General features: G+C 39.9%; 3 protein-coding genes across 3 annotated transcripts; 2 read left to right on the top strand and 1 right to left on the bottom strand.

Moving 5' to 3' along the window:
- Positions 1–90: 90 nt before the first annotated feature.
- LOC126378740 (17-beta-hydroxysteroid dehydrogenase 13-like) lies at positions 91–3,394 on the top strand. The gene is made up of 6 exons (XM_050027124.1): positions 91–324; positions 875–1,012; positions 1,098–1,289; positions 1,742–1,871; positions 2,250–2,426; positions 3,249–3,394. Exons 1-6 carry the CDS (start codon positions 91–93, stop codon positions 3,392–3,394), a joined length of 1,017 nt encoding a protein of 338 aa, XP_049883081.1.
- A 766-nt stretch (positions 3,395–4,160) lies between these two features.
- Positions 4,161–7,538, bottom strand: LOC126378440 (myoneurin-like). Its single transcript, XM_050026807.1, has 2 exons — positions 6,419–7,538; positions 4,161–5,565 (listed from the first exon to the last, which is right to left on the bottom strand). Exons 1-2 carry the CDS (start codon positions 7,483–7,485, stop codon positions 5,250–5,252), a joined length of 1,383 nt encoding a protein of 460 aa, XP_049882764.1. The 5' UTR covers positions 7,486–7,538; the 3' UTR covers positions 4,161–5,249.
- A 472-nt stretch (positions 7,539–8,010) lies between these two features.
- On the top strand, positions 8,011–23,578 carry LOC126378219 (oxysterol-binding protein-related protein 1-like). Its single transcript, XM_050026445.1, has 14 exons — positions 8,011–8,355; positions 8,670–8,830; positions 10,944–11,141; positions 12,683–12,827; positions 14,535–14,680; positions 15,803–16,015; positions 16,671–16,791; positions 17,937–18,076; positions 19,212–19,322; positions 20,117–20,209; positions 20,475–20,538; positions 20,999–21,121; positions 21,570–21,756; positions 22,880–23,578. Exons 1-14 carry the CDS (start codon positions 8,211–8,213, stop codon positions 22,896–22,898), a joined length of 1,866 nt encoding a protein of 621 aa, XP_049882402.1. The 5' UTR covers positions 8,011–8,210; the 3' UTR covers positions 22,899–23,578.
- Positions 23,579–24,147: the final 569 nt, after the last annotated feature.

Below are 24,147 nucleotides of genomic sequence, written 5' to 3'. Positions count from 1 at the left end.
AATTCCAAAATCAAACAATGACAGTGACAATTTCAAATGCTAAGCTTGTATTGCGTATTTTAGTATAGTTTTATTTAATTTTTAAACTTTATGCGTAGGAGAAACGCTTTCGTGCGCTCCGTAGGTATGCTAGCTAGGAAATTTAGGGCTCTGCAAGAGGTGTGGATTTTGCCGTGGTGGGGGAGTGGGGGATTGGCTTCAGCACCACTGTATGCTCTGGACACGGTAGTTCTAGTGGTCAAATTGTGTTCGGCTTGCGTCGTAGCTTTGCTAAAGGTGTTAATACCGCCAGCTCTGAAGAGTTTGCATGGAGAAACTGTACTGGTTCGTATAATTGCTTTTAAGTAATATCTCTAAGAGCTAAAGTTTAATCCGTTTAAATTATTAACGCCTAGCATCTAGAACGGTGCGAACTTGAGGTATCTTGAATACCATCACAACACAAGACGTAGGTAAGCTCACGGCTATGTCCCGATTGGGGTAATCATAGGTGCATCCATCGCAAGATGAACTAAGCACTCACACCTCACTCACTCATACCTCCCCGAGCTTTCTGTAATATCAACGTGATAGATGGTGGCATCTTGAATCCTGGGAGTTATATGTTAGGGAGTGTAGATACAAGACTTGCAACTTGGATTTTGTCCTTTGTAATCTATACATAAACTCACGCTTATTTCCCACCAGGGTAAGCAGATACTATGGAATTTCATTTGCTTCGATCCTGACACACTTCTTTTCCTTCCTCCACTTTCATCAATCGTTTCATACTCTTTCACTTTTCTAGGTCTTCCTCTGCCAGCTCTACCACCTTCGCTTTATTATTTTTCGTTTTTTTTTGTAGTTTATATTCCATACAAATCCTGTCCAACAGATAACAGGCGCGGGCCACGGGTTAGGACGGGAGCTGGCGATGCAGTTTGCAGAGCTGGGAGCGACCGTGGTGTGCTGGGACAGCGACGCGCGCAGCAACAATGCTATCGTCGAAGAGATCCGGAACAAGGATGGAGATGTACGTTATATTGTCTATAGTCTGCGTTGACTGGTAACAAAACTGGCAAGTTATCAAGCAACTTGTGTATTTTTTTTTTCTTCAGTGTTTCGGCTACACAGTAGACGTGACAGTCCGGGAGCAGGTGATGGGTCTGGCTGCCCTGATGAGGCGCCAGCTCACTGACATCACGATGATCGTGAGCAACGCCGGGGCGTTCACTTGTGCACCACTAACCCATCTCAAGCCAGAAGCCGTAGCTAAGCTGATTGAAATCAATCTTCTTGCGCATTTTTGGGTAAGTTTGTTGGTCTTGTAACCAGGGGTCTACAAAGCCCACATCAAAGCAATTCATCTAAAAAGCAATATTGCAATTTGACATTTGTTTTGCGCATATAAAAGTGCGCAATGTGAACAAATGTCATAATAGTATTATTGCTTCTTTAGGTGAATTGCTTCAATGTGACCTTTTCAATCCCACAGGTTTAGAATTCAGTTATATTTGGATTCTTGTTTATTTATTTATTTATACGCAATAGAACAGACCAAAGAAAAATACAAAGAAAACAGACACAGGTACAAAGAGTACAGGTAAGCTTATCTCTAATAAAGAGATTTCTTCCAGCTGACCCGGACACCTGACAAGGATTCTTCTTTTCGTGTAAGGTGGTAAGGTCGAACAGAAGCGACTGCATGTCTGGTTAGGTCAGGTTAAGTGTGTAAGTACTTACTAAATGTATTTTATTTCAGATAATCCAAGCATTTCTGCCGAGTATGATAGAGAGGCGGCGAGGTCACATTGTTGCGATCAACTCTAGTGCTGGTCTTATGCCGTGTGCAGATATGGTACCTTACTGTGCAGCGAAATTTGGACTTCGAGGTACGAAAGGAACGCGAATAGAGCAGACTTTTACAGAATTTTACTGGAATCTATATACGCATTGGGGAAAGGTACATGCAGGCTCTGCACGGGAATTATATCGAGGTTTCGACCAATAGACGCAGCGAATGCTGTCTACGTGGATACACGTCGCATGGCTCTTGGTCAAAGCCCTCTATATATTTCACGCGGTTTCCATGCCACCAGGGATCCGCAAATAGATTTGAGCTACGACACGCAATATATTTTTAGGATAAAATGCCCCAAACGCTGGCGAGATAACGATTATCAAGCTTGTAGTAAAATAAGAAGTACAACTTCATTACAATTTCCAAAAGAAACTAAGCGACAAATCCAATTCTGCCTATAAATTTCCAGGTCTAATGGAATCGATAACCGAAGAGCTGCGACTGGATACTTGGACGAAGAACATCAACATTACCACGGTGTATCTTGCAACAGTGTCCACAGGCCTGTACCCCACCCCGACACATCGCTTCATGTCATTGTACTCCGAGATCACAGCGAAAGATGCTGCAACTATTATCATTGAAGGTGAGACTTCCGAAGACTTGGTTTCATATTTTGTTTTTGCCTGTTTAGTGGGCGAGAATCAGATGAGTAAAACGTTGTTTTGGCAGTTTAAGGCCGGGTTTCCACAGAGGCGGAGATGGGCGAAGAAGAGCGGAGATGTCCGGATTTGACCAATTACAGCGTTCGAGAGAGCGAAAAATGAAAGACGCTGTGTCACTCTCTCCCTCTCGGTGATTGGTCGATTCCTGCACATCTCCGCTCATCTCCGCACCACTCCGCGTCAATGGGAATGCAGCCTTAAATGGCTTTAGACTCTAATACGGAAAGGACAATAGCGTCATAAAATAAAGAACAATAAGCACTTGCTATAAATAGAATGGTAACTCTCCTCCCCGCACCAATTCGTATCGGGCGCTGAGCTCACCCCCTCTGGGTTTACTTTTAGTCTGAAATGGCCGTAAGCCGCTAAGGAGTAAGAGGGAGCCCGCGCACTGTTTGTCTCGCTCGCACTTACGCGTTAGATAGCACACGTCGTAATTATATTTTTGTACGGAGTGTCTGGGCTGTGGAAGCGTCTGGCATTTTAGCTGAGGATCTGTAGATGTTACGTAGAGGTAATCAGTGTCTTATTAAGTACAAGTTATTTGTATGCTAATGTATCAACGAACTGGTTGTCCATCATCAATACGAAATGGTTGTCGGTTAGATACGACCACTGGAAAGAAAGTATAAGCCTGTTATAAAAACCTACCATAAAAAATGGGAATAGGGAGTGGGAAAGTTGATATCTCGTTTAATTTTTGTAAGTACAGACGTTTTTAAAAATATCATAATTTTCCGCAGGGGTCCGCAAAAACGCAAAGTGCATCAGTATACCTTCGTTCATGACGACTCTTATCGACTTGAACAACCTAATGCCGTACAGAATAAGGATCATTTTCACAGACTTCTTCAACTTCGGCCATAGGGGCTGGTTTTGTTTTTGTTAAGAACATTGTTAAAGATAAAATATTTTGGGTAAATATTAAAATGCTTGGAAAGGCAAAGGACAAATGATTTCTTTGAATATCCGAATTATGATCGGTCATCATCTCCCTAGCATTATTAAGCTTTTTATAGGGTCCGCTTATCTAACCTAAGATTTGATAGATCCGGTGGTTTATAGAATCGAATGCCTGTCTGACTTTCCAACCCGCGAAGGAAAAACCAGCCCAATACAGGTTTGGTCAAACCTCCGCATTTCTCGGAAATGTGGGTTTCCTCACCATGTAGTCCTTCACCGCTAAGCACGTGGTGATCATTTATGAACTCGAAAACAAATTCGAAAATCATTGGTTTAGGCCCTTGCTGGGATTTGAACCTACGACCTCACAATGAGACTCGAGCGTTCTTCCAACTACGCTAACACGGTTATCCGAATTATGATCGGTACCTAATGGCGAAAATCTTTGATTCACTTCGATGACAAGACGAAATATTAATGTATCGATCCATCATTTTAGCAGATTAAAGGAATATGTGTAATATTTTCGAAATGTGTCTGGTATTACAACTTATGTTTCACCTAATTACATTCTTTGTTACATAGTCAAACGATTTTGATCAATAAAACAAAATTCCTAGCGAACTGTCTTTTGGAAATGTGTTTTCTAGCTGTAGTTATGTTTGTAAATGAACACTGAATTTGTGTATTGATTTATATTGATACGTCGTGCTTATATGTAGTCAGTTTTAGGTATTATTTAAATAAATCGATTAATTCTTATTTAGTCTTTTAATTCAAAATTATCACGAGTAAACACTCAAGTATACACAGCTGAAGTACCTAGATCAGAGACCAAACATAAGTTTTTTAACAATGTGATAAAACACAAATGAGCTACACTGTTAAAGGACATTGACTAAAGTTGTATGGAACTTGGTCCTATGTACCGAAACAGACCATTAAATACTGAGTTATAAATATCAAACCGTAGTCAAAAATCTGCTGTCAGTAAAAAGTTATGGCTACATGAAAAATCCCCTCCGGACTCGTGGTCACACCAGGTTGTCACACCAGTATAGTCCTGTTTTTTCATGGGAAAATATTTTCTAAGTACATCATTGTTCCGAAGTTTCCGAACCCACATTTTTAACTGATTCGGGGTTGTTTAATTCTTATTTAGTCTTTTAATTCAAAATTATCACGAGTAAACACTCAAGTATACACAGCTGAAGTACCTAGATCAGAGACCAAACATAAGTTTTTTAACAATGTGATAAAACACAAATGAGCTACACTGTTAAAGGACATTGACTAAAGTTGTATGGAACTTGGTCCTATGTACCGAAACAGACCATTAAATACTGAGTTATAAATATCAAACCGTAGTCAAAAATCTGCTGTCAGTAAAATGTTATGGCTACATGAAAAATCCCCTCCGGACTCGTGGTCACACCAGGTTGTCACACCAGTATAGTCCTGTTTTTTCATGGGAAAATATTTTCTAAGTACATCATTGTTCCGAAGTTTCCGAACCCACATTTTTAACTGATTCGGGGTTGTTTGATTTGTTTTGGCATGCTCTCTGGTTCTGCATGATATCCAGGATTTGTAGATTAGGTATCATGAAACGCGGTTTAACGTGGTAAGAACCTGGTATGACGTGTTTTAATTATGATAATAACTGTGTGAACCTCGAACAATGTAGCTAGTATTATTGTCTATCAGTCTTTGGTTCCCGCCAATAATAAAAGTCCACCTCTATGATGGCTTTGGTGACGCCCGCTACAATGCATCGCCATGAATAGTCCCTACGTAGACCTAAATCAAGGTTGAACTCCAGAATCAAGATTTGACTGTGCCTAAATACAAGAATGAGCTTCCAATTTGTAGCTACTCACATTTTGTCCACATTTCTCACACATTGTCATCTCTATATGACCTAGGACATGTTCATCTCTTGTTTTCACATCAGCAAATATCTTCTGACAAATATTACACCGATGGTCTGTAGTATGTTGGAGAATATGTCGTTGCAACGTCGCTCTGGTCGCGAAGCTTTTGCCGCAGGATTCACAAAGATGGCGATCTACTTCCTGCTTTGACCCCTGGCAATGATTTTGAACATGAAGGTACATTTCCTTCCAATCTGCTGACTTATAGTAACAGATTTTGCATCTGAAACCAAATGAAGTAATGCATTATTAATGTTATTTGTGCAGTGCAGTTTTCACTTACACAGTTGGCAAGACGACGCCATATTGTAGACGGCGATACGGCTCACCACCTATCTAACTGAAAACTTGGTGAGGGTTGAGTACTTAGTTTACCTTGCGATGGATGTATCTCTGACTACCCATTGGGATATAGTTGTGAGCTTATGTTATTATTAATATTAATAGTCAGGTATGATAATTGTATCAGTGTTAAAATTTCCGTGGAATGATTTTACTAATGTAAATAATATTTTGGTTGTGGAATGAATAATGTGGGACTTTCCTTCCAATCGACGTTCCCCAAACACACGACAGATGGCGTTGTTCACTTTTAACGTGATAATTACCTATTTTCTCATTGCTGGGGTACATAAGCATATGTGTATAAAACTAATTTTTGGTTGCTTGATATTTGGATCACATTATGTATAGAATGATGTTGCTACCTGTATTGTTTCTTTTTATTTTGATCAGAATAATGATGGGTGGAAGTTCTAATTGTACCTTGGTGTAATAAAAAGGGTCGTAATTTATAACCAAGAACAAAGATAAAAGATGCATATGTTATCCATGAAATTAGAAGTTTAAACGAAGAAAAAACTTTGGGGAATACCAATTGGAAAGTCCCCCATTTATTTTGAACAATTGTCGAGAGAAAATTCAGTTATCTTAGCTTGTTTGACAAGTTAATACAGACTGTTGATCTTTTTACCCATTTCAGGGTTAATTTAACATTTCTGAATCTACATCATTTCGCAAGGTGTTATGACTGAGGAGAATTTCAAAATACAGCATAGAAAATAATGAGTACACACCTATACTGTGAATTTTTGGCTTTCTCATGCATTTCTTTTTTATGTTTATTCAAGGCATCAAAACCAATGAAGCTGTGGCCACATATGTCACATATCCTCTCATCGGCCTTCATAATATGGTTTTTAGCATGCTTGTACAGTTGGAACCGTTCTTTGAAGGTCGCTTTACATTGCTTACAACGGTATACACAGTTCATCATCGGATTGCCACCAACATGACAAGTTTTATTATGTTCTAACAACTTTTCATTACTAACAAATTGTTTACCACAGTTGCAAGTCAAGGGTGGATTATGTGTTAAAGAATGCTGCTTCATCTTCTGTCTAGAATCAAAATGAAGATTGCAGTGCATGCAAGTATGTAGGGCAGTATCACATATGCTCATATGCTTGGAAAGTTTCTGTAGATTGTCAAACTTCAGTTTGCAGCCAAAACATGAGAAAGGGTTTTTTTCTTTACTTTGATTCGGTTTTTTCGGTTCTACTTCTTTCATTATAATTTCTTTCACAATTTCTATATCTGAATCTAAGACATCTATTTCCATTTTAATACAGTTCTTAGCCTTCAAAGTTTCCTTCTTCTTGGGACTTGGTATTTTAGTAGATTTTATGCTATTTGTAGTTTTGTCAGTACCATCCATAGAGTTTTCCTGATTCCTGTCCAACATGTTGACTATGGAAGGTATGTCTTCCTTGCCCAAATTGTTTAAGTACTCTTCTATGTTCGCAGTGTTATTTAAGAACTCTAATAGCGAATCTGAATTGTATTCCGAGTCAGGTAAAGGTTGTATGGGAACTTTCGCTTCAACGCACTTTTTCGCTTGTTCTTCCAAGCTAGACTCTAGCCAGTCCTGAGAGCAACGAGCGTTTAACTGGAAATTATAGAAATCACTTAACTGGGACACGCAAGAACTGCAAATAACTTTCGGGAGGTTGTCGCTGGTAGATATGGTGATAGCGAGACAAGATTTGATTTGTAAATGGATTGTTGGGTCTTCAAATATGGGTACACGATCTGACTCTACGTCTAAGCATATTCGGCAGCAATTTTGTAGGTTTTCACACATTTTTCCGATGTTTTATGAAACAAACCTTCGGATCAGATGTTTCGCTTTGCGTATTGTTTTGACAGAAAGTGTTGTATGCGCTAGCTGGCCAACTCAGTCGAAAATAAAAAAAAAGAAATCTATGAATATCCATCGGTCTATTTCTGTTTGACTTGGAATAAATTGTGTTGTGTTGTGTCTATATAAAAGTACTTTCTGGTATTAATGTTGCATTTATTTGGAAGTTAGTATTCTGTTGTTTTGTTCTTGTTCTGTATTTTATAATTTCCTATCTCTATGATTTTAGTCTATCTTGAAAATATAAATATTTCGTAACGAAAATCGATCGATTGTAGCAGAAATCCCTAGTTATGTCATTTTGACATATCGCGTGCTTTAGTCACGCTTTCTGCACAGGTCTTTGGCACTTACTGATTGCGTCGCAATAAAGTGAGATAAGAGATACAAGTCTGTATGTATCCATCTCATTTTCCTATCGGAACGAGAGCACAAATGTCAAAATAAAACTGAATTTTGTAGCAACGCGAATAGGGCGAGGCGAATTTCTTTATCAAAAATATAAACAAACAAAGTTTTCAAGGCTATTTACTGCGAAATATTCAGTTCAGTGGTCAGCGCGAGAGTGTGAATTAATTAACCGTGACAGGCGATATCGTATATCCTCAATATTAAATGCAAACACCTCATTTACTGCGTATGAAATAGTGTAGAACTTTGTAAAAATCATGGGTTCTAAAGAACAGGATAGTCCGGCTTTAGAAGCACAGGAATCGTTATTATATTCAGCCAGGCATGGTGAACTGAAAGTAGTCAATGCCCTCTTAGAGGCGAAGAAGGATGGAAAACTAACTTTGGATATAAATTGCAAAGGTAAGAATTTAATTTGAGACACATTTTCGGCATTGTTTTATTTGGTACTTAGCTGGCGTGTTATACTTTTACATACGCTTCATTGTTAAATCACATACTTTGGAATATCACTTGCTATTTCGTACGGAACTTTCCAATTTATTTCCAATTTTCAGTATGGCTACATCCATCCCATCCTATTTTTTTCTACATTGCACTATAACAACATAACATAAACCACAATATTCATCACATCACTAATTCAAGAGCCTCTTGTTGGTGTAGCATTCTCCATAAAACACAATATTCATATAAAATTCAAATTGTATTTTCAGGCAAAAGCAAAAGTAACATGGGTTGGACACCGCTGCACTTGGCCACATACTTTGGCCATACAGATGTTGTGAAGGCCCTACTAGAGGCTGGAGCGGATGTGGATGATGTCAACGACACTGGTGATACAGCTCTGCATAAGGCTTCGTTTATAGGCAACGAGGTAGATGACCTTTTTTATTTTCTTAATAATTGGTCCTCCCGTTGATTGAGGGCACGCCTGTGCCCAGCAGTGGGATGTATATAGACTTTTTATGTTTTAAGTAGGCAAATAGTTTTTGTACCTAATTTTTTGTCATTATATATAGCATGTTAGTGATATTGTGATTAAAAACTTTGATGGGTGACTCAGACCATGATTCAAAGTTGATATCAAGTGGAATTTTCTGAAGCAAAATTCAACACTTTAGTAATGGTCAAATGATATTATTGCTTTTGGAAGGTTGTAGCTTCAAAAACAGGGTGATGCAAGAGGGAATAAGTCCATCCCCTTTTTGATGTTAAGTTATAACATATTAGACTTTAGTCTGATTGGATCAATGGATTGATACTTCAACCAATATTCTTTTTTACTGCAATGTAAAAGTTTAGACTTCTTTTGTTTAAAAATAATTATTAACCATTGTTATAATATACTGTCAATCATGTTTTTGACAATTAAAAAAAGTTGCGAAAAAGTTTTCTCTCAGTAAATAAATATTTTTTTAATATTGTAAGTGCTGGTATGTACCGAGAAATCAAATTATTAACAGTTGTGCAACACATTGGTTATGGAACTGTTTCTTAAGTGATATTAAACAAGTATAATGGAAATTTATCAAAGCAATTGCCTCATTAACATTCCACTACAGTCAACAAATTAAAATAGGGTCGTGTACTAGGTTCAAGATAAATTATGAAATTCTGATTACTAAATAAAGACACATCTAAAACTAACGAAAAACATTTTCTTTTTTCTATTAAACTTATTTATGAATTTTACTCAAGAAAAACGTAATAATAAGTCCGACATTTTGTCACGTTTTTCTATGACGTCACAGAGTGCTTTTTCATACAAATTCCATAGTAATTTCGTGTTTTGACGTTTAGTAAAAAGTAACTGATTTGACTAGTTGGAAACTAGCCTATTGATTGGAGTCATTATCATAATAATTGTCTTCTTAACAATCAAAGTCATTTCAAACTACTATTTTAATCTAGGTGGGTAGTGGTATTTCGACGGCCTGTGTGGTCCAGAGGTTGAGTGTTGGTCTTACAATCTGGAGCCCCGGGTTCGAATCCCGGTGGGGACATATTTGTGATCCCTAGTTTGGTTAGGACATTACAGCTGAACTGCTTAAGAAAAGAATTCTCTTTTTTTTCTTTTGTTCTTTGTTGTCCAGTACATATAATTTCGAGCTCTTAAGGCAAGAGTGAATAGGCATTATTTGAGTTTGAGTGGTCCACTTTATATCACATCACTGCGTTAGTCTGAATCGTGGTCAAACACTTTTAAACTTTTAATAAAAAAATAAATATAAAAGGGTACACAAAACAAACAGCTTTCTTTTTACACACAGAAAAAAATATTTGGTATACATGCTTGTATATAATTTGCGTGTACGGAGATTAGTAGTTTGTGAACCATTGAAGAACTGAGTATAGTTTTTATACAAAATATGTGAGAAAGTAATTACCAAGTCCACGCAGACGTGTCGCGACCCAAAAGCTAACGGTTTATTAATGTGGGGCTGGGATTTCAAAATAAAAGGTATCTTTTCGACTAACACGCTTTCATATAAATTATTATTGAAAAGAAATACAATAGTCCAAGTCATAATAACTGCTTATGGTCAGTCGACCGATCGCATGTTTGGGCACAAAAATTAAAAAAAAAATTGCTCCGCGCACACACACTCTCATTCTTCGTCATTCTTCGCCATATAATGATATACTCTTCTCTCTTCCTTCTCACGTCATCTGTCCCTTTCCTTCACCATCTTGCGTTTCATACATACTTCATAGTACCACATAAATATGATCATAATTTTGACTGAAGATGACAATGGTATTAGTTTTTTTCATGTACAATATCTTTAACTGTTAATTATGAGGATTGGAGCCTGTTTTTTTTGACGTGATTTATTGTAGATTTGCCGCAGATGGCATTAACTACTTGGCCAGACAAATGGGGAGTGCTGAAAGCTCTCACCCGGTACAACGTTTAAGACAACAGGCCTGAGGGTGCCCAGTTCTTAGAGCCTGTTAGTAAGTACATTGAAATCTTTTTTTTCCAGGACCTAGTAATCCTTTTACTGAACCACAAAGCAGACGTGAACATAATGAACGGCGAAGGCCGTACAGCGACAGATATGTGCAAGACAAGAGATGTACAGCGGTTGTTGGAAGCGGCACAGAGGGCGGAGCGACACGAAAGGGAGAGACGACTACTTAACGCTGCTAAAGAGGGACGGATAGATGATATACAGGAATTGGTAAGCATATTGTACAGTCATGAGCAATATCATGTACCCACTTTAGAACCCTGTCGCACTATCATGTTTGACATTCAATGAAAGTTACAGTTTAATTTGTCAAAAGAGTTAATGTGACATGGTATTAAAGTGTATATATACATATTAATACTCGTGACTGTAGGTCTTGCAACACTGTATAACGTCGCTTCATAGCAAAAACCGCGTAAACGCCTTTTTAGGGAAATAAAGAAATCTCATGTTATCTTATGAGTAATCACATTCTGATATGATTTTCTTTCTTCAACTAAACTTCGATTTCTTTCTATTGCGGAGTTTCCTAGGTCAAAGATAAATTATGAAATTCAAATTACTAAATAAAAAGGATCTAACTTATTTAAGATTTATTTTTCTATTTAACTTATTTATGAATTTTAATAAATAAAAATGTAATAATATGTGCGACATTTTGTCACTTTTGCTTTTTCGTACAAATTTTATAATAATTTCATGTTTTGCCGTTTAATAAAAAGTAACTGATTTGACTAGTTGGGAACTAGTCTTATTTATTTTAATCCGAGTAGAAATTGAGACCGCATTGTTTTAAGTTTACGCGGTTATTATCATAATTAAAACACATAATAACGGATTCTTACCGCGTTTAAAGTAGGGATATGAGACTCCCGATATTAGAACCCGAACCCGTTATTATGTGTTTTAATTGAGACCACAATTTTTTACCTGGATTGAACTAGCTTGTAGATTGCGAGGTTTTGTTAATAAAAGTCAAATCCGAATGTGATGTTTCAAAAAGGCGCTTGCGTGGTGTTCACTGTAAGGTGTCAGACAACGTTGTAGAACAAAAGTTCAGCGCTAACTTTCAACGTGTTGGCCAACATGTCTCGCGCCAAATATTGCTAACTAAAAACGCGGCTTTATACTTACCTATATCGGCTTTATCTTTCTGTTTTGATAAGCCCGGATAATTGAGGAGCTCAGTGGCGTAGAGGAGCTCGGTGGCGCAGCGGTAAACGCGCTCGGTCTGCGATTGTTGAAGTTAAGCAACTTTCGCAAGGGCCGGTCATAGGATGGGTGACCACAAAAAAAAAGTTTTCATCTCGAGCTCCTCCGTGCTTCGGAAGGCACGTTAAGCCGTTGGTCCCGGCTGCATTAGCTGTCCTTAATAATTATCTATCCGCACTGGGCCCGCGTGATGGTTTAAGGCCCGATCTCCCTTTCCATCCATAGGGAAGGCCCGTGCCCCAGCAGTGGGGACGTTAATCGGCTGATGATGAATGTATTTCTTTGTTTCGATAACATAAGTATATATACTAGCTAGCTTAACATAACATTAATATCCAGGAGAGAGGCATCGTAGGCTGTAATACAAGTATTTTTATACTTACTCAGCTACGGTACCTACCTATTTATATCTGTGTTTAATACTAAGCTATGTTTAAGGAAAGAATTCAAGTACCCACTTTTTTGGCAATAAATTATTATTATTAAAAAAAAACATCACAGAATGCGTAAAGTGCAACTAATGTATGTGTACATTTCAGCTGAGCTCCCCAAACCCTCCGAACATAAACTGCGTTGACGCTCAAGGTAACACCTGCCTCCACTGCGTCGCGTATAGAGGTCACGCCCGATTAGCTGTGCTGTTACTGCAGAACGGAGTCGATACTACCCTGAGGAATAATAGTGGTGAGTCTGCCATGAGGATAAAAACTGCCTATTTCCCCCATCGTATAGTTGCAAATGTTGTAGTAGGCTGAGCTGTAGCCTATCTACGGGGTCCACAGGTGGCGGATAGTGGAACGGCCATCAGATATGATGGTTAGCTGCAAATATAAAAATAAGCAGTCCCCGACCAAACAGCGACAGGATTAGCAGAACGTAGTGGGTAGCTCACTGGGACGGGCTAACCTCTAAATTGCTACTTAGGTTCTATGATGATCTAGTGACGTAGCGAGTAGGCGCCGGTATTTCAAAAGCGCACCCCTGATGCCGGGCAGCAGCGGTATCAGTACTGGTTGGAGGCCGAGGTAATGGATTCTGGTAGGGCTCTAGCTAGAACATCACCGACTGAGAAATTGGTCGGTATACTGCGGAACGGAAGGCGATTGGGGCAACCACCGTTCTACACGCCCTATCTATGGAGTAATGGCGATTACTCCACCGACAAGAGCGCAGCTCTTAAATATAGAGAGAGATGGTTGCAAGGCACATGCCGAGGCTTGATTCCGGATTTTAAACGAAAGACGGGAAAAATGCACAAAAATGAGAGGGTCGCTTCACTATCCTCACCATCTGACCCTCAGCTGAAATGCCAGTCGTGCGGACGCTATTGCCGCTCCCGTATTGGACTTTTCAGCCATACAAGACGTTGCCACAGAAACAAAAAATCAAGATGTAAAGGCTTATGATGATGATGATTTCCCCCATCAGGTGTCGCTACTGTTGAGTGGTCTTAAATTTTGACAGTTCCCCATACTATTTGGTCATATTTATACACTATAACGCTTTCCGCAGCGTTTAACTGCAAAATAATAGTCGTGTATTTATTCCCTAAAGATCAGAAAGAAGGAAACTTAGAAAAACTTATTTTCAGTCAAAACTGTCTTTTGCCAACTGATGGCTTTTCTTTTTCGGAACTCATCCTTCATATACGATATCCTTCATATAGATACACATACGTTGCACCACATTTTATAGCAATTTATCACGAATTTTAGCTGGACAGTATGGAGAGCTGTCAAAATTTAGGAACACTCAACAATACTGTCTCCTCTGTGAAGAGCGATTCTGATCCGAAAATAAGATGATCCATGCTGCGGATAACACGTTAAGCAATAGTATTTTCTCATCAGTCATATCAAATATACGTTGCGGCCGCTTGTAAAATACGTATTTACAAGCGGCCGCAACGTATCCTTGTTTATTGTTTTTTGTTGTTTAGTTTTTTTTTATTATTATTATCATTACTTTTTATGTGTTACTCAGGAATTTATACTATGTATATTAGTGCATAGTTTCATTAAGCCCATTCATTGGTTTCTGTGCGTAAGTGTATCTAACATCCAGTTTTAAAAACTTTCAAGCTCATAATATTGTTATTTTTTGGTTGTTATGGTGTACGAGTACATGCTTCCGTCCAAACTCACTGTAGTAGACTCACTATTTACCACTTCTATTATATTAATATGTGGATATACCAGTTGGTTATACATTTAGTTATAACTTAGGCTAATATTATCTTAAGTATTACCCATTGTATAACTGTTTTTTATCCCTAATAAAATAAAATATCAAGAGGCCTAGAGGACCAGTAGTAGCCCTGACACTAGGGTTGATGAGTTCAGTTAATGAGAGAAATGCTTTAATGTTTTTCGTATGCCATGTTTTGTCCAGGTCAATTAGCGATAGAGCTGGCGAAGGACGCAGACATGCGCGAGGTGCTGAGCGTGCGGCCCGTGCAGCGGCTGCAGCGGACTGCGGCCAGGTTCGAGGGGCCGCTGATGAAGCGGTCGCGGTTCCTGGGATGGAGGCCTGTCTGGGTAACACTCTAGATACCTACGTATAAGCGTCTTCTTCTTCTATCATGTGGGTGACGAGGTGAATTACCAACAGAGGGTTATTGTTGAGCCGCCAAAGGCCCCTGACATGGATCATATAACGTTTACATTTATGTTATGATGAAATACTAATATAGAAAAACATATTTTCATTTTTTCTTGTTACTTATCTAGGATATTAAAAAAAATATACAATGTCTTAGTAACAGGATCCCGTTTTTACCCTTTGAGTACGGTACCCTAAAAAATAGCTTCGGCGAGCATTGGTAATAAATGTAAAATAGCGGCTCACAATGCTCGGTGGCGCAGCGGTAAACGCGCTCGGTCTGCGATTGTTGAAGTTAAGCAACTTTCGCAAAGGCCGGTCATAGGATGGGTGACCACAAAAAAAAAGTTTTCATCTCGAGCTCCTCCGTGCTTCGGAAGGCACGTTAAGCCGTTGGTCCCGACTGCGTTAGCAGTCGTTAATAACCATCAATCCGCACTGGGCCCGCGTGATGGTTAAGGCCCGATCTCCCTATCCATCCATAGGGAAGGCCCGTGCCTCAGCAGTGGGGACGTTAATGGGCTGATGATGATGAGCGGCTCACAACGCCCGATACGAATTGGTGCGGGGAGGTTAGTTACCGTTGTATACACAGGGGCGGGTTAGTGACATCATAACGAATACTGAGAGGGGCGATTCAGCTCATGATTCTGAGTTAATATCAAGTGGAATTCTCCGTTCAAAATTCATGATGTTTTGGGTTTTTTGAAATTCTATGTATACTTTTGCGATGGGAAATTCCAGTTGATATTAACTTAGAATAATGAGCAAAAACATTCGCCTCAATATTCGTTACGGTGTCTCTAACGCCCATGCGTACTCGTATGGCTACCTGTACGTACTTGTACGGTGATTCTGAGTTGATATCACATGGAATTTTCTGTCGGAAAATTCATAAAAATATAAGTGGTTTTTTATTATTTGCAGTTCTATACATTGCCACGGAAAATTCCACTTGATATCAAATCAGAATTATTGTTTCAGTCGTCACTTAAAGTTTTCGTTACGATGTCACTAACACCCTGTATGAATAACAGTTTGTACTGATTTGTTACCAGGCGGTGCTTCAACGCGGGGTGCTCCTATACTACGGGTCCCGCGCAGAAGCAGCGAGGGAAGGAGGGAGATGGCGCGCGCGCAAGTACTTGGACGCGGCCAAGATTACCGCGCCGGACACCGAACCCGCACTACTGGTGGTCAGCTTTAGTGACGGGGACACACACAGGCTGGCTGTGCCGCAGGGGGACAAGGATATCACTGTTTGTAGACAGGTATTAGCTGTTATATGTTAATGAGTGTGTACATTTATGAAACAAATAAAAGAGAAGGTGCAGATTGTGTCGTATCGGGAGGTGAAGGTTTTGGCGGGAAGAATAGAGGAGTGGCGATTACTCCACCGACAAGAACGCAGCTCTTAAATAGATATATATAAAGCTATATTAGCTGTTACCCGCGACTTCGTTCGCATGAAATCCTACTACTTGGCCGGATAGACTTTCGGGCAAATACCTCCGTTCAATGTGTCATTTAAGCGGATTATATTTGAAAGTAAAAATTAAGATAGGCAAAAATGTAAACTACCCTCTCAAAATTTTACAATGGCCAATAAAATTAAGTTGACAGCACACGTAAAACGGGTTGCATGACATTTCATTCATTCATTCATTTTTAAATTAACAGCCGACAATAATCCGTTTTTTGGCGGAATCGGCTAGGTAAATGGTATATATAGACGGTAGTAATCCCCATTATTTCAAGTCGAATTGGTTTTTACTGTAATGGCTGAATGTAAAACTGTAAAAATAAATAAATAAATTATTCGGCGGATAAGAAAATGACGCGTATAACTTAAAATAAAATTAGGAGGTGTCTGCAGGAATCGGGGCCAATAACCGCGGAAACCTCAAATAATGTATATCTTTTCAGTCCTGGTTAACGGCGCTAAACGACCACATAGCGTACTCAGGCCACTATCTATGGGCTGGAGCCTCCCCCGACTCGACGAAGGAAGCCACTGAAGACTTAGAAGACGAATGCAAACCTTTAGGTCAGTACAATGTAATTTTTTTTAAGTCCCAGGTTAATTCCCCGTTCGTTTCTAATAATTTATAATAATAATTTTTTTATTGCCAAAAAAGTAGGTACAATTCTTTCCTTAAAATAGCTTAGTCTTGGACACAGGTATAAATAGGTAGGTACCATAGCTGACTAAGTATATGCATACTTGTATTACATCCTATGATGCCTCTCTCCTGGATATTTATGTTACTTAAGCTGGCTAGTTTACGCACTTATGTTACCAAAACAAAGAAATACAAAAGTTTTTAATGACTGGCTTAACAAAATAAAAAGACAAAAAAACAGAAAGAAAGAAAGATCCTCTCTTTGTGTGGAATGTAGTTGTACGTGAGTGTGTGTGAGAGGGTGTGTAAAAGAGTAAAACATAAAAGGAATACAAAGTATTTTTTTTTTATTTTTTATATTATATAAATTTGATCACTTTGTTCTACTTCAACTTTATGGTTTATGGTAACCGAAGACAACCATTACTGCCAGAGTCAAGAATAGAAAAGACACTTGTCCATAGAGAATGTCTTAAAGAAACAAACGATCGATGTTTGGACTTTATACAGGGTGTTAGTGACATCGTAACGAATACTGAGGGAGATGATTCAGACCACGATGAGTGGATATGAAGTGGAATTTTCCGTCGCAAAAGTATGCAACTGAAAATCATTAACTTTGCGACGGAAAATTCCACATGATGAACTCAGTGCCCTGTTTATCAAAACTTACAAGCCCTGTACTTACATACATAAAGAGCCTATATAAGAGCGTTAGGCTTACGATCTGGAGGTTCGGGTTCGATTCCCGATGTGGACATTGTCGAAATCACTTTGTAAGACTATCCTCTATTTGGTAAGGACCTTTCAGGCTGATTGTCCGAAAAAGTAAGATGATTCCGTGCTTCGGAGGGCACGTTAAGTCGTTGGTCCCGGCTATTAGCCGTAAAAACACCTCCACCAACCCGCATTGGGGCAGCGTGATGGAGTATGCTCCATACCCCCTCCGGTTGATTGAGGGGAGGCCTGTGCCCAGCAGTGGGGACGTTAATGGGCTGATGATGATATCTCGCCTTATAGTGAAATGCACGTGATTTGACTAGTTGGAGACTCTCCTATTGTCCCCCAGGATCGATGCAGGACGCGTTGACGGCGGCCACGAACCACCTGGCCCTGCTGGACACGCAGCTGCGCGAGTGCGCCGCCATCGTGGCCGCGCTTGACAAGAGCGTCAACGTTGGGAACTCGCTGCACCATTCCGCCTACATGGTAAACATCCATATGTCGTCGGCAAATAGTCTAATCCGTCTCATTACAAAAAGCATCCGAATGCTGCTTTGCAATATGCCGAAGGCATTTTGTAAACCGTTTCGTCATTTTTTATTTAGCCGAAATGAGTCGAGTGCCGTTTGTAAAATAACGCGGCAATTTGTATAATTAGCACCGAATCTTGCCGCCGCAGCGCTGTTCAATCGGACAATCTTTACAAAAACCTCATTCTTACAGCTTGTCGCGACCGGGTGAGAGCCCTCAGCGCTCCCCATTTGTCCGGCCAAGTAGTTAATGCCATTTGTAGCAAATCTATAATTATGGTGCGGATTGTGACTTACATCGTAATGTCATGGGTTTGAATCCCGGCTCGGATTCTAGACCGCTGAATTCGACTTTATGAGTTTGAAGCCACTTTTGTGTTCGACTTTATGAGGTCATAGATAATTGGTATTATGTGGATTTCAGTATTTGTGCCCGGTTAATGAGTCCTATTCTTCTTCTATCGTGTGGGTTGTGAGGTGGACTACCAACCTCATCAACCCTGGTGTCAGGGTTATTATTGAGCCGCCAAATACCCCTGACATGACTCATGTAACCTGGACGTGCTTAACGTGACTTCCGAAGCACGGATCATGTAACTTACGGACAATCAGGTGATCAGCCTTTAAATGTCCTTACCTAACTAGGGATCACAAAGTGTTTTTTGTGATATGTCCCCACCGGGATTCGAACCCGGCACCTCCGGATCGTGAGCCCAACGCTCAACTATTGGACCACAGAGGCCTGTCATAGAATAAGAAATAGAAATAGAAATGTTTTAGTGCGACCATGTGTTCGTACAAATTGTGGTATTATAAAAATACAGAAGTAAGTATTATAGTATCAACATGGACCCGGTAAGGGCACTGCAACTGGTAGAGAGGACAACATACTTAATTATTAGTCAAATACTGCGTATAGAACGACAACTCTCTGCTCCCTACCAGCATCTGAGCTAGGTTTAGCTCACCCCCCTCCTCCTTGGTCACACACACAGATGCGCGTGCTGAAACGACAATATGTAGTGTCTGTGTGAAAAGAGGTTTTTTGTGTGAAGTGTCCGGGGTGTGACCTTGTGCTATATCTTCCACAGAGGTTCCAGCACGCCTGCGGCACGGGCCAAGAGGCGCTGTCATCGCTGCGACACTGCGCCGCGTTGGTTGCGCAGGCGCGGGACGCGGACTCCGCACGGCTTAATAGAGAGGTGAAGTATGAGAGCCCGCTCAGGGACGGTACTGAAAAGTATCGGCGTCCGAAGGACGTAATATGCGACGACCCGATTACTCTAGCCATAGAGGCGGCCAATCATCTCTTGACACAAAACACTTCAGAACACCGATACCGACACCGCCGGCGTGGTCGACGATTTCCCTCATTCAACGCTAATCACTATCGACCCACCAGAGTCAATTAATTCTTTCAAATATTCTTCCTCTCAGACGATGCCCTGAGCCGAGGTTCGCGCCCAACTGGGCACCCTCAGGCCTGTTGTCTTAAATGTTGTACCAGGTGAGAGCCTTCAGCGCTCCCCATTTGTCCGGCCAAGTAGTTAATGCCATCTGCGGCAAATTTACAATAAGTCATGTCAAAAAGGGTCATCTACGACACCTCATTATGATCAGCTGTTACCCGCGGCTTTATTCGCGTGAAACCTACTACCCGAAACTGTAGAAGTTTCATACAAACTTTGTCACATCTTTTTACCCCCTAAGTTGTTGAATTTCACAAAATTTCGTCTCCACTTACTACGTTTCTGACACACCACTTTCGTTTCTTCCACTCTCATCAAAGCATAAGCAAACATGCCCACCGGTCTGGTGTATTCATCAGAAGCAATTCATCTAAAAAAGCAATAATGCTATTTGACTTTTGTTTGCATTGCGCACTTACTTTTATATGCGCAAATATCAAATTGCAATATTGTTTTCTTGGATGAATTGCTTCAATGTGGCCTTTTTAACTCGCATGACCTTTCTACATTATCTTTTGTTGTTACAGCTGGAAAGAAATAGAGTGTTAGAAGAAGCTCTGGCGGCGTTGGCGCGTACGCATCACGCGCTGGAAATGTCCGTCGCAGAGGAACTCACTAAGGTATGCCATTACAAACAAACATACATTATACATTGTCTATAATGTACTTGTACAGCCTCCGTGGTCTAGTGGTTAGAGCGTAAAGCTCACGATCTGGAGGTCCGGGTTCGATTCCCGATGGGGACATTGTCGAAATCACTTTGTGGGACTGTCCTTTGTTTGGTAAGGACTTTTCAGGCTTGAATCAACACTATGTATGTATAATAAATTAGTAAGACTACAGCCACGCTTCGATCTGATATTAAAATACTGTTCATCTTTTCAGAGCAAAAGAAAGAAAAAATCATCGGTAAACGAGTCTAAGGAGAATTTCTTCGACGTATATGAAAGTAAGTATCGTTATATTCATTCATTGGCCTTATACGTCTGTTTCAGACGATTTATGACGTCATTGTCTCGAAGAAATGCACTTTCCTTCATGGCTGTGCAAGCCAATCCTAGAGCGGCAAACTCTACCGCACACTCTGCAGGAGAAGTCTCCAACTGGTGGATTGTCGTCGGTTTGGTGGCGTTTCAAAGTATCGTTATAAGAGATTCTGTTATATAACGCACTTTTTTACATAGTTTGCTAAGACCTGGAAGGACTACATTGACCAAATTGTAGATGTCCTTAAGGTTTGTACGATCTACTCTGAACTGCGTGTATGAAACGATTGATGAATGTGGAGGAAGCAAGAGTCCGGATCGAAGCAGAAGGAGTGTCCGTGAATCATAGAAAAATAGGGTGTCAAATCCTATCACTATGCGATTCACGATATTATTATCATCTAATGTAGTTTTTTCCTTCAGCATCAGACGACGAGGATGACACCCTAGTAACAGCCGGACTGTCGAGTCCTCTGGGCGCCCTCAGTCCGTGGGGCAGCAGCCCTGACCTCATCGAGAGACGGACACCTATAGGAAGCTTAGATGGTGAGTGTTTTCGATTAACACAACATTAGCTCACGATTGAGAGGGTTGATTCAACTCTTGATGACGTCGAGTTAATATCAAGTCGAATTTATCACTAATTTAAGAACCACGCTCTTGTCTGTGTAGCATTCTCCACGCTACTTTTTTAGGGAAAAATAGGGCAGTGGTTTCCCTCTTGCCTTCCGCAGTACTCTGTCTGACGCGAGTAGAATGGCGCCCAGAGTAGTCGAATTATCCATCGCAAAAGAAAAAGCAAACAAAACCATGAATTTTGCAACGCAAAATACCATCTGATATTAACTCAGAATCAGAGCCGAATAATCGCCCTCAATATTTGTTACGGTGTCACTAACACTATGTATACATTTACTAGCATACGTAGTATTATTCTTTATACTGGTATCTTCGTATATCCAAAACGTTAACAAGTGTGATATTAACCCGCCAGGCGACAGGACCCCTACAAACGAAGAGCAAGAGCCAATCTATGGTCCTCGTTACACTGGTTCGGGGTCAGAGTCCCCGCAGTCACTGCACACGGCCATCAGTCCCGCCAGCTCGCGAGGCACGCTCGTGTCGCAGGGCGGACATGTCTACCGGAACGCCAGGCCGTATCGGAAGACAACTAAACTTAGGTAGGTGTGTTCATTAACGTTGTTATGAGTTGCCATAGCAACCGACGCGATGTTTCTGAATGTTCACTTTTGTTATTTACACACTCACGCACTTAAGCGCACACACACATCAACACACCTAGAGACTCCCACACATACCCACACACTCCCACACATACCCACACACTCCCACACATACCCACACATCCACACATACCCACATATTCCCACACTTACCCACGTACTCCCACATCCACAAATACCCACACATTTACACACATCCACACACAACCACACATCCGAATATACACGCACGTGCTGTAAATTACTTTTACGTTATCAGGACCTACAAGTCTAAACCATTTCGACCATATCGGAAAACTACTCAACTTCCGGTAAATGTAATACTACGACTAAAGTACTAATTACTAAATAAGTATATGTACGTAGAGGAGAATTATTTGTCTATCTAAAACGGTAGTACATTTATCCATGCAGTATGGATTGTCCAAAAACATTAGACCCGTCCAAGCTTTAAGCAACAACTTTATAGCACGGTCCCGGTTACACTGGTTGACAGTCCTCAAGTTGCTGCATACGCCGGCATAGTGTAAGAAATTATATTATATAAATCTAAATATATAAAAGGAGAAACTGACTGACTGACATATCAACGCACAGCCTAAACGGCTAAACGTAGGCACTTGAAATTTGGAAGGGACGTAGCATAGGTACCGTAGAGGTGCACTAAGAAAGGAATTCCCGGAATTCCCACGGGTACGGGAATTAGCGGGAAAATCCTTTTGTATGAAAAATCTAAATCGCTTAAGTTAGACGCTTGAAATTTGATATGAACTCCCACACACTCAAAGATCTCTCTTTTATAACACGCCACGCGGACGAAGTCGCGGGCATAAGCTAGTAATTATATATACTAGGTATAGAACGGCAACTATTCGCTCCCCACCAGCGGCTGAGCTAGGTTTACCTCAAGGTCGTACGATTTTGATTATTATCGTATGACAACAAACTTACTAGACCAAAATCTGTTACGTTTTAAGACCAAAAATATATATTTTTTTATTTTACCTTCATTTCTTATATTTATTTGACCTGTTTATTAATTTCTTTACTTTTGTTTCAGTTCTCAGTGGTCTCTTTAAGAGTGTGGTTAGTACAAATTAGAACACTCAAGTAGTTAGCACGAATTATACAATGAATTTAGTGATCATTTATTAATATTTTTATGTAAATAAACACGCAAGCACACGCACAGTTATGTGTAAATATCTATACGAATATTAGGATTAATAAACTCATGATGAGGTTGGTCATTGACCTTAAAACCCGAATATCCTCACGAGAAGACAAAGAATAAATTCTTTACCAAAAAATTGCTATACCAAATAAATCTGGCAATATTGTTCTAAACAGAAGGACAAAAATACGAAACGCTTTAATATCTGTTAGTATTAGATTAAGATTGTAATTATAAAACCTACAGATCTGCACAACTCTTTCTTCTAAGTAAGTTACTTAAGGAAGTAAGGCCCGATATATCCTTTTCGAAGTTCATTCTTGCGTGGAAAACTCGGTCTTAATAAAGTAACTGTGTAATGTTGGCCTAAGGCTAAATACAGAGTGTTAGTGTCATCGTAACGAACACTTTGAGGGATGATTCAGACCATGATTCCGAGTTGATATCAAGTGGAATTTTCCGTCGCACAGGTATGCAACTGAAAATAATCAAAAAAATATCACTAATATTTTCATGAATTTTCCGACGGGAAATTCCATTTGATATCAACTCTGAATCATGGTCTGAATCATCTCCCTCAGTATTCGTTACGGTGTCACTAACACCCATACCTACTTGTGTGGCTACCTGTACGTACTTTTACGTGGTGTAAGTGACATCGTAACGAATACTGAGAGGGATGATTCAGCTCATTATTCTGAGTTGATATCAAATAGAATTTTCCATCGCAAAAGTAAAGAATTGAAAATAATTTTGCGACGGAAAATTCCCCTTGATATTAACTCAGAATTATGGTCTAAATCATCCCCCTTAGTATTCGTTACGATGTCACTAATACCTTGTATAACTAATTAATCTTCAATTTTTCTCGAATCTTTCTGAATCTCGCTTATGAACTTAAAACATGTTCCTTTAGGTCTTAAATTTCGGACCGCGGTAGGATTAGCCCAATGCTCTTTTTGAATGAGTCGTTTTGCACCGCTATGGTAGGAACGGTGCTTACTGGAATGGGCCTGTTCGGATCACAGAGTAAAATTAAATTTAGTAAATACACTATCCAAGTAGAGTTTTCACTAACACAGTTGGCTCGACCATTATAAACGGCGATACGGCTCACCTATCACGTTGGTCTATAATAGTCTATATATAGCTCT

The sequence above is a fragment of the Pectinophora gossypiella genome, chromosome 2, assembly GCF_024362695.1.
Source record: "Pectinophora gossypiella chromosome 2, ilPecGoss1.1, whole genome shotgun sequence".
Lineage (NCBI taxonomy): Eukaryota > Metazoa > Arthropoda > Insecta > Lepidoptera > Gelechiidae > Pectinophora > Pectinophora gossypiella.
Note: the sequence above shows the minus strand (reverse complement) of the source record. Positions and strands in the feature narration are given on the sequence as shown.